The 10,708-nt window shown below is 50.8% G+C and overlaps 1 protein-coding gene across 1 annotated transcript; it reads left to right on the forward strand.

Moving 5' to 3' along the window:
- Positions 1–9,636: 9,636 nt before the first annotated feature.
- Positions 9,637–10,347, forward strand: LOC119335211. The gene has a single exon (XM_037607373.1). The coding sequence runs from the start codon at positions 9,637–9,639 to the stop codon at positions 10,345–10,347; it is 711 nt and encodes a 236-aa protein (XP_037463270.1).
- The last annotated feature ends 361 nt before the right edge of the window (positions 10,348–10,708 follow it).

The raw sequence follows: 10,708 nt of genomic DNA on the forward strand, positions 1-10,708 counted from the left end.
TCGTTCGACCATGTATAGCGTCGCCCGTTGAGATATACCTCCTTGAGCGCGAGGTCGTTGACGAGGCGGCTGAACTTGCCCATCATGCGCCTGTTTAGGTTGTCCGTGTTCTTGTCCTCGGAGTGGAGGATGAGGTTAAAGTCCCCGCAGAGCATCCACGGGCCGTGGCAGTCCGCTCTAATCTCGCGTAACTCCTCCAGGAAGGCGACCTTGGCCACGTCATCCTGTGGCCCATAAACAACGGTGATCCACCACGGTGTGCCGCCGGGCGTGGCGACGCGGGCCGAGATCGCGTTGTTGGTGAACAGGGGATCAGAGATGGACACAGCCCTGCTTTTCCAAGCCAGGAGAATGCCGCCGCGCGTGCCCAGCGCTGGGAGGTAAGTGTAGTCGTCGAACTCCGAGCCAAGCGTGTCAAGAACAATGGACGAGCAAAGCAACTCAATCTTCGTTTCTTGTAAGCATACAATGGAGGCGCCGGTGGTGTCAAGCAGCGTGCGGATGGCGTGGCGCCGCGCTCGTGCGTTGAGGCTGTGCACATTCCATACAACGATCTTGAGGCCGTGATCCATATAGAGTGGATCGACGGGGAGTGGTGTCTAGGAGGATCTAAGTTGCGCACACCGGGTCGACGTGCGCCGCAGCAGCGGTCTGACTCGTCAGGCAGGCTGGGATCTCACGATCGACCAGCGCGGCGATGGCAGACATCATGGACAGCGGGATTGATGCAGCAAATAGATCGTCGTATGTCTTCATCTCCGCGGCCGAGATCTTCTGGTTAGTCCCGACGATTCCGAGCGTGCGTAGGACCTGAACTTGCGCACGTCGAGCGGCCGTGGGTGGTGCAGCGGGCGTGGACGTGGTGGAGGCAGATCGGCCACGGCGAGGAGCGAAGTCGAGAGGCCGGCGAGGCCTCTTCCCGGGCACCGGCATGGTAGCGTTTAGCTCCTTGGTGGCTGCGGCGAGGAAGTCCCCCAGCGTCCAAGGGCGTGCGGTGGCAGCTGATCCGCGCGATCGGCGCATGATTATCGGCAGGGAGGCGAAACGACCAGGTCCGGATCCATGCATGCCCGACCGAGCCTGTCCGGCGTTGGCAGTGTCGCAGCGGGCCTGGGGGGGCTGGGGCTGCGCAGTGCTGTGCGGGCGTTTGCGGGTCCCGCTGGGCAGGGGTGGGCGACATGGATCTGTCCTTGCGTGGGGTCACCGATGCGCGGGCGGGAGAAGCGGCGTGGGGCTCGGGCGCAGCACTGGCCAATCCAACGCGCTCGACTGGGGTCGCGACCAGGTCAGCATCTGGCTCCTCCACAGGATCCGATTCGGGAGGGGTGCCACTTTGGCCCGACAAGATGGGCGTCGTCGTCTGCGTAGCCTGCTGCGAGTCGGGGACCTCGCTGAGCACGGCCCAGTCCCGACAGGCAGAAGGGGCAGGAGAGGCAGCAGGTGGCCCCGCGGGATCGCCCTCGGGCTCTGGGGGAGGCACCGGATTCAAAATGCCGGTCGTGTCCAAGGCTGCCGAGGCCACAAGCATGTCGCCAGCTAGCCCAGACGAGCCAGACTGCGCGTCCGCAGGGGCGCCGTCACCGCTGCGAGCCTGGCCGGCAGGCAAAGCAGGCTTATCTTTCCTTTTACCCTTTCCTTTTCTGGCACGATAACTCCAGGCAGGCCAGGTCCGCGTCGACTCCAGTGACGGCCTCGCGGCCCAGCGCTCGGAATGACGTGGCCAGACCAGCGGACAGCCTGGCTCCGTCCATCCCCGAGCAGGCGGAGATCCGGGCGACAGCCCGAAACCTCGAGACAGGTACTCCAGTCATTCCTTCTAGTTCTTCCAATTGCTCATTCTCTGCTCTTGAGTCGGCCCCGCTTGGCCATCTTGCCAAGGTCACTGCAGACTCGGCGATTGTCTTCAGGGGGAGGTGGGTCCCCCCTTAGTCCAGATAGAGGTGATCCGCACTCACGAGATCCTAGATGGGAGGTTGGCTGAGACTTGCGCGCACCTTCTAAGCGCGACCACCTCCGGATCCACGCCTACCCCATCCCCGCATGGGGTGACTTCGACGACGATGGTGGAGATCCGTGGTCGCACTCGCTCCCGCACCACTGACTTGCGCGCGCAAAGTGCCTCCCCCGTCCTGGGGTCAAGCAGCCCCCCGATGGCCCCCTGATGCGGACGCTCTTCTGAAACATCTGTGGTTTCGGCTAGGATAGCCGCCGCCACGAACTTATCGAGTACATGCGAGGCGATAGAATCGACATAGTGGCCATCCAAGAAACCATGCGTACGGATTTTCCTCTTCCGGAGCTTGAGCGGTTGAGCTCTCACCTGTTTACCTCCACTGGCTCGCTTCTAGTGGGACCACATGTCATTCGGGTGGCATCCTTTGGCATCCTTTTAGGCATAAAGGATGCCACCTTCGAGGTGGGCGGCATGGACAGGGGAGAGTTTTTCGCCGGCATGGAGATTTTCGAAAGGGCTCTCAACTTCAAATGGGAGATTGTCATAGTCTATGGCCTGCCGACCACCACCGCTCCGAGGCCTTCCTCGACGAACTTCTAAGGAAGGTCTCAGACACTCAACTGCCTGTGGTGGTTGGGGGCGATTTTAATCTTATCCGCTCGGCCGAGGACAAAAGCAATAATCTAGTCAACTACCCTCGGATGCAGATGTTCAACGACTGCATCGTGCATCTCGGTCTTCGAGAATTAGATAGGTTTGTTGCTAGGTTCACCTAGACCAACCGCCAGGTCGACCCGATGTGGTCCGTCCTAGAACGTGTCTTCGTGTCGCCGGAGTGGGAGCTCCGCTGTCCCCTAGCTTCTCCGGGCCATCACAAGGATCGGGTCAGATCACGTCCCTATACTCCTCTCTTCGGAGAATGACCGTCCGCCACAACCCCCACGGTTCCGCTTCGAGACTTTCTGGGTTAACCAGGATGGGTTCGTCAAGGTTGCCCGCAATTAGTGGATTGCGTCCCGCGGTTCCCCTCATCGGTCCCTCTCGGTTGTGGACTCCTGGCACTTTTGCGCTAAATGCGCGCGCCAATTTATGAAGTGGTGGGGAGCTAACCTCGGTCGGAATTTGAGGGAGCATAAGAAAGCACTTCTCGACTCCATCTAGGCTTTAGACCTTTGGGCAGACTCCTCGGGCTTGTCTTCCGACGAGTGGATGCTCCGGTATGATCTCGAGGAACAGCTGACGGTAATTTACACGGCCGAGGAGGCCTATTGGTGCCAACGTGGTACCCAGAGATGGGTCCTCAAGGGTGACGCAATACGGCATACTTCTAGGCCATCGCCAATGGCCGGCGGCATCGTAACTCTATTCCCCTCCTTTGGACGGTGATAACCTCCTGCAACGTCCAGCTGAGATTCGCGCGCACGTTGATGGCTTTTATAAAGCCCTCTTCTCACCCTTCCATATGAAATCTGGGCGATTAGACTACCACTAAAGATTCGGATCTTTCTATGGCAATGGATCCAGGGACGGGTGCCTTCAGGGGTGGAGGTACTCAAGCGGAATGGCCCTGGCGATGGGATCTGCCCCTTGTGCGGGACGGAAGAGGACTTGAATCACATCTTCTTCACATGCGTGTCCGCGCAATTCCTTTGGAGTTGCTTCCGGGAGGTGGTCGGCGGACTTTGGTGTAACAACAACTTCTCCGACCTCTTCGCGAAAATCCAAGCCTCTCCACAGCATATCCACCACATCAGGAGGCTGGGTATTGGGGTGCTTTCCTGGACGCTTTGGACGGTTCGCAATAAACTTGTGATCCAGTGTGCGCCCCTTCGACGTGCTACTGACGCGGTTTTTAAAATGTGTGGTTACTTGAGCTCTGGTGAACGCTTAGCTGTCCTCAAGACCGAGACGCCATCGACATCCTCATCGCAGATCTTCGTGTGATGGCCCTCCGTCTGGCGCCGCCGCTTCCTCCACCTCCGCCTGAGCCGCATTAGCCCTTCGTGGCCGATGCTACCCTGTTTTCGTTTATTTATGGTGTGTTGAGTTGTGCCCTCGTCAAAACCCTCGTGGACCTTGTTAGTGTGCTACCTTTGCGTGTGTGTGCGGTGTGAACATTTATTGGATCTTGTGGCTTTGGTGGTTTGCTTTATATATAAAGTGGGGTGAAAGACTTTTTCGGTAAAGTTGAGTGTTCAGGAGCTGCATTTGGTTATGAAAAGGGAAGATGATGCGGCCGTGCGGCTCAAGATTCTGTCCCACATCCGCTGTGTCAAGCAAGATGCAGAAACATGTCAAGAAGGTTGGGAGGGTAACTGGTTTTGATCACAATGACAACAGCAGGGTGATCAGGATACTTACAGAAGCACAGGAGACCACTGGCCATGCTAGGTTCTGGCAGGTGGTGTCTTATTGTCTCCCAGATATTCCAGAAGAGAAAACCCGCATGCAAGAAGGATCTGTTGCAGGCACTGGAGATCATCGCTGATCTAGAGAGTGGAGTCAAGACCATGTTCAGGAAAATGATACAGAACAGAGTCTCTCTTCTTTTCTGAGTGCTCTCAGCTTGTAGAGGCCCAACTGCAATTACCTGTGACTGTGATTGGCATCCACCTTTTAGAGGATTTGCTGATCATCCCACTAAAGCCCAATGTAAATACAAATGGCAAAACATATCATCAGAACCAACTTTTTGGTACATCCCTTCTGGTCAATTTTTGTCTTCATGTATGCAGATGCCACTGTCGTCTTACGTTATATCCTGGCGGCTTGCTTCTTTGCAGGATTTGGTGTAATGTTGTCTTCTTTACCACTTCCCATTTGATCATATATACTTGATATTGATATATAGCTGGCAATGGAACAATCACCTGAAACGTGGAACGGTTCAGGAGAGAATAATGTTTTCTTAACAACAAACAACAACAACAACAACAACAACAAAGCCTTTATTCCCAAACAGGTTGGGGTAGGCTAGAGGTGAAACCCATAAGATCTCGCGACCAACTCGTGTCTCTAGCACATGGATAGCAAGCTTCCACGCACCCCTGTCCATAGCTAGTTCTCTGGTGATACTCCAATCCTTCAGGTCTCTTTTAACGGACTCCTCCCATGTCAAATTTGGTCTACCCCGGCCTCTCTTGACATTCTCCACACGCTTTAGCCGCCCGTTATGCACTGGAGCTTCTGGAGGCCTGCGCTGAATATGCCCAAACCATCTCAAACGATGTTGGACAAGCTTCTCTTCAATTGGTGCTACCCCAACTCTATCTCGTATATCATCATTCCGGACTCTATCCTTCCTCGTGTGGCCACACATCCATCTCAACATACGCATCTCCGCCACACCTAATTGTTGAACATGTCACCTTTTAGTCGGCCAACACTCAGCACCATACAACATTGCGGGTCGAACAGCCGTCATGTAGAACTTGCCTTTTAGCTTTTGTGGCATTCTCTTGTCACAGAGAATGCCAGAAGCTTGGTGCCACTTCATCCATCCGGCTTTGATTCGATGGTTCACATCTTCATCAATACCCCCATCCTCCTGTAGTATTGACCCCAAATATCGAAAGGAGTCCTTCTGAGGTACCACCTGCCCCTCAAGGCTAACCTCCTCCTCCTCACACCTAGTAGTACTGAAACCGCACATCATGTACTCGCTTTTAGTTCTACTAAGCCTAAACCCTTTCGATTCCAAGGTTTGTCTCCATAACTCTAACTTCCTATTTACCCCCTTCCGACTATCGCCAACTAGCACCACATCATCCGCAAAGAGCATACACCATGGGATATCTCCTTGTATATCCCTTGTGACCTCATCCATCACCAAGGCAAAAAGATAAGGGCTCAAAGCTGACCCCTGATGTAGTCCTATCTTAATCGGGAAGTCATCAGTGTCGACATCACTTGTTCGAACACTTGTCACAACATTATCGTACATGTCCTTGATGAGGGTAATGTACTTTGCTGGGACTTGGTGTTTCTCCAAGGCCCACCACATGACATTCCTCGGTATCTTATCATAGGCCTTCTCCAAGTCAATGAACACCATATGCAAGTCCTTCTTTTGCTCCCTGTATCTCTCCATAAGTTGTCGTACCAAGAAAATGGCTTCCATGGTCGACCTCCCAGGCATGAAACCAAACTGATTTTTGGTCACGCTTGTCATTCTTCTTAAGCGGTGCTCAATGACTCTCTCCCATAGCTTCATTGCATGGCTCATCAACTTAATTCCACGGTAATTAGTACAACTCTGAACATCCCCCTTGTTATTGATGATTGGTACTAATATACTCCGTCTCCATTCTTCTGGCATCTTGTTTGCCCGGAAAATGAGGTTGAAAAGCCTGGTTAGCCATACTATCGCTATGTCCCCGAGGCCTTTCCACACCTCAATGGGGATACAATCAGGGCCCACCGCCTTGCCTCCTTTCATCCTTTTTAAAGCCTCCTTGACCTCAGACTCCTAGATTCGCCGCACAAAACGCATGCTGGTCTCATCAAAGGAGTCGTCCAGTTCAATGGTAGAACTCTCATTCTCCCCATTGAACAGCTTGTCGAAGTACTCCCGCCGTCTATGCTTAATCTCCTCGTCCTTCACCAAGAGTTGGTCTACCCCGTCCTTGATGCATTTGACTTGACCAATATCCCTCGTCTTCCTCTCTCAGATCTTGGCCATCTTATAGATGTCCCTTTCGCCTTCCTTCGTGCCTAACCATTGGTAGATGTCCTCATATGCCCGACCGGTTGCTTCACTGACAGCTCGCTTTGCAGCCTTCTTCGCCATCTTGTACTTCTCTATGTTGTCTGCACTCCTGTCCAGGTATAGGCGTCTGAAGCAATCTTTCTTCTCTTTAATCGCCTTCTAGACATCATCATTCCACCACCAGGTATCCTTATCTTCGCTTCTCCTTTCCCTGGACACTCCAAACTCCTCCGAGGCCACCTTACGAATGCAAGTCGCCATCTTCATCCACACATTGTCCGCATCCCCTCCTTCCTCCCAAGGGCCCTCCTTAATGACCCTCTCCTTGAACGCCTGAGCTACCTCCCCCTTGAGCTTCCACCACTTCGTTCTAGCGACTTTGGCACGCTTATCCTGCTGGACACGAATCCGAAAGCGGAAGTCAGCAACCACCAGCTTATGCTGAGGTACAACACTCTCTCCAGGTATCACCTTACAGTCTAGGCACGCACGCCTATCTTCTCTTCTCGAGAGGATGAAATCAATCTAGCTAGAGTGTTGGCCACTACTAAAAGTCACTGGATGTGATTCTCTCTTTCTAAAGAGGGTGTTAGCTACAATCATGTCGTAGGCTAGAGCAAAGCTTAAGACATCTTCTCCTTCTTGATTCCTGGTACCATAGCCAAAGCCCCCATGCGCCCCTTCAAAACATGTGTTAGATGTACCTACGTGGCCATTGAGGTCTCCTCCTATGAAGAGCTTCTCGCCAATCGGTACACTCCTAACCATGTCTTCTAGGCCTTCCCAGAACTCCCTCTTGGTGTTCTCATTGTGGCCTACTTGCGGGGAATACGAGCTGATAACATTGAGAACTAAGTCCCCAACTACCAGCTTGACCAGGATAATCCGGTCCCCACGTCTCTTGACATCTACCACTCCATACTTGGCTCTTGTTGATCAAGATGCCTACGCCATTTCTGTTTGCAGCCGTCCCCGTGTACCACACAACTTGAAGCCGGTATCCTCCACCTCCTTCGCCTTCTGTCCCCTCCATTTGGTTTCTTGGACGCAAAGGATATCGACATCTCTCCTCACCGCTGCATCAACTAGCTCCCGAAGCTTCCCTGTCAGAGACCCTACGTTCCAGCTACCTAAGCGAATCCTCCTAGGCTCGGCTAGCTTCCTTACCCTTCGCACTCGTCGAGTCAAATGCGAAGACCCTTGCTCATTTTCCACTACATCCGGGCGCCGATGTAGCGCGCCACTAAGGATGCGACGACCCGATCCTCGCTCACTTGCCACCGTATCCGGATCAAGATACGGCGCGTCACCGGGGGGTGACGGCCCGGCCCTTGCCCATTTTCCACCACACCCGGGTTCCGATGTGGCGCGTCGCTGGGAGGGTTACGCCCCAACGAAAATCTTTTGGGTTTCATCTCCATAAGAGTGGCTGAGTTTTTACGTTGGCTCGCCAAGCCTATCACAACCCTTCTCCTTTACCCGGGCTTGGGACCGGCTATGTTGAGACAAGATAGACGGAGTTTCTTAACACAACTTTATACTAAATAAAAATGCTCTCTCACTTTAGACAAGCATTTAGCATGGAACTCGCACTATTAGATCAGGATAATTATGTAGCCAGAAGCACACCTTAGAAGTTTGTGTTCTGTGGTTTCGAGGAAACTGCCATGCTACTCACATGGGAAATGCTTCAAGAAACAAAAAATGGGAAAAATATATTGAATCAACAAGAAAAGTCTGGACATTGAACAGGTGTGGCAAATGACCAACAACCAGATTGTATGACTAATACAAGTTATACATCCAAGCACCAACAATCTAGACAAGAGTTGACAAGCCATCTAAAGCTGTACCAGCTCATTTCGTGCCCACATATATATTAGATATCTATGCAGATTCTTGTTGTCAATACTTGGAACATAACAATGTGATAAGGTCAGCTAGATGCACGCAATGCACTACAAAATTGTAGAACACGTGGATTATTTCGACAGATCGCTGAAATAGGTTAGGTAGGAATTGTGAAGTCAACTCCTCCTATCTAGCAGGTGCAACAAAGAAGCAACAAGGTTGCTTCCTCCTCATTTTGCTTCATGCTGCCACCTGTTTTGATCCATGAACAAACTGCATCTCGTGCAGATGACTTTGCTGCAAATAATGGAGACATGACAGCGGATAGCCTCAGATGCTCAACTAAAGATCATTCCGGCAGTAAGGAAGAAACAAAATATAATCAACTTTTTTGGAGAAATTCAGTACGAACAAGGTTTTGCTTATGTACAATGTCACTATATAAATATATATTTACATTGGAGATTTTTTGAAGATGATTTACGGCACGATTTTGCAAAAGTAAAAGATCATTAGAACAGGAAAAATACATTGCAAATTTGTCGGTACAATTACTTAATATGAAATTGACATACAAAACCCAAAAAGAAGGGGACAATATGTTGAACGAACAACAAGCAGACTATCCTTGTACAGTGGATCTTGCTCAACGCCACCTAAACATGCCAGCACCAAACATCAAGGTTTGACATTGTAATTAGAACAGCTTTGCACTGACGATGCAAGCAAAAACACATAGATAAAAGCTATGCATGTGCTTGCACCAGGATCCAGCATTATTATAAACCACCAAGAAGATTCTTGCTGTTCATCACTGAAACATGACAACGTGACATCTCAACGGGAAGATAGCCAGCGCACCAGTGTAACGCGCTAAGAGTTAGACAGCTATAATGTTTTAATCACTACACTGCTCCCAGATCAAGAACCTTGATCGGCAGCATCTGGAATACAAAATTTCATGATTCCCTTTGTCTACCATCGAAGCTATGCTGCATCACATCCATCCTCTGTATATATAGGTCTCAAGACAAGACTATACACACCAAGACAACACTTGATCTTTCCTCCTCAAGTCCTCACTCCTTCCAACTCAATACAGAGATTAGTTTCCGAAGCAGATATGGCTTTTGCTCTAAGATCAATAAGCTTGCCTTCAAGGCATCACACCACTGAGGCGGAAGTACAAGAAGATCTGCACAGCCTAGAGACAAGTGTCTCTTCATCCATCACCATCGAGACGATGTGTGATGGCCTGCGGAGGCTTGGAGACATCTACGGTGCTGTTGAGGAGATCATCCAGTTGCCAAGCAACCAAGTCTGTTCCTCCCAGCAGAGGAAGATATTGGATGGAGAGACGGAATGTTCTCTCGAGCTTCTGGATCTCTGCAACAACATGCAAGAGATCTTCGTTGAGCTCAAGGCCATTATCCAAGAGCTGCAAGTGGCTCTAAGAAAAGGAGATGATGCAACCATCCAAGCCAAGATCCAGTCTTACATCAGACTGGTGAAGAAGGCTGGTAAACAATTCAAGAAGACTACCAGGAAGGCGACTTCGGACAAGATGGATTGCGGAATGGTCAGTCTATTGATCAACGCAAGGGAGATGACTATCTCTCTACTTGAGTCCGTGGTGCACCTTTTGTCCAAGCAAATCGAAGTGCCTAAACAGTCCCTAGTTTCCAAGGCATTTCACAAGAAAAAAGCTGTTGTTTGTGAGGAGCAATTGCAGGACTTAGAGTGCAGTATCAGGGATCTTGAGAGTGGAGCAGGACACCTGTTCCGGAAATTAATCCAGAGCAGAGTTTCTCTCCTAAACATACTTAGCTCATAGATCTCCAGGAGCCTTGTCACTCATATCATGTTATTGGCATCCGATTTTTGGAGGACTGGCCAATCTCACATTTTCCCCAGATGTATATACAATACAGATGTAAAAAAATAACAGAAACAAATCCCAAATTTTGATCTATTTTGTGCCCGCAATATATTTTTGTGATGTCATAATAGTTTGGTTCAGATCCTTATTTGCCTGATCTTGTTTTGCGTACATGATACATGCCAGTTTGAAGTCAGAAAAAGCTTGTATTTTTCAGAATAAAGTACTACCCCCCACCCCCCACCCCACCCACACACACAAAAAAAAACACAGTATTTATGAAGTGTCGCTGTTATTTGCTTTTTGTTGTGTAAGA

This window comes from Triticum dicoccoides, chromosome 7B (genome assembly GCF_002162155.2).
Source record: "Triticum dicoccoides isolate Atlit2015 ecotype Zavitan chromosome 7B, WEW_v2.0, whole genome shotgun sequence".
Classification (NCBI taxonomy): Eukaryota; Viridiplantae; Streptophyta; class Magnoliopsida; order Poales; family Poaceae; genus Triticum; species Triticum dicoccoides.

What these genes read in the sequence shown, in the direction of transcription:
- LOC119335211 (XM_037607373.1), top strand. Translation starts at nt 9,637, where the DNA reads ATGGCTTTTGCTCTAAGATCAATAAGCTTGCCTTCAAGGCATCACACC.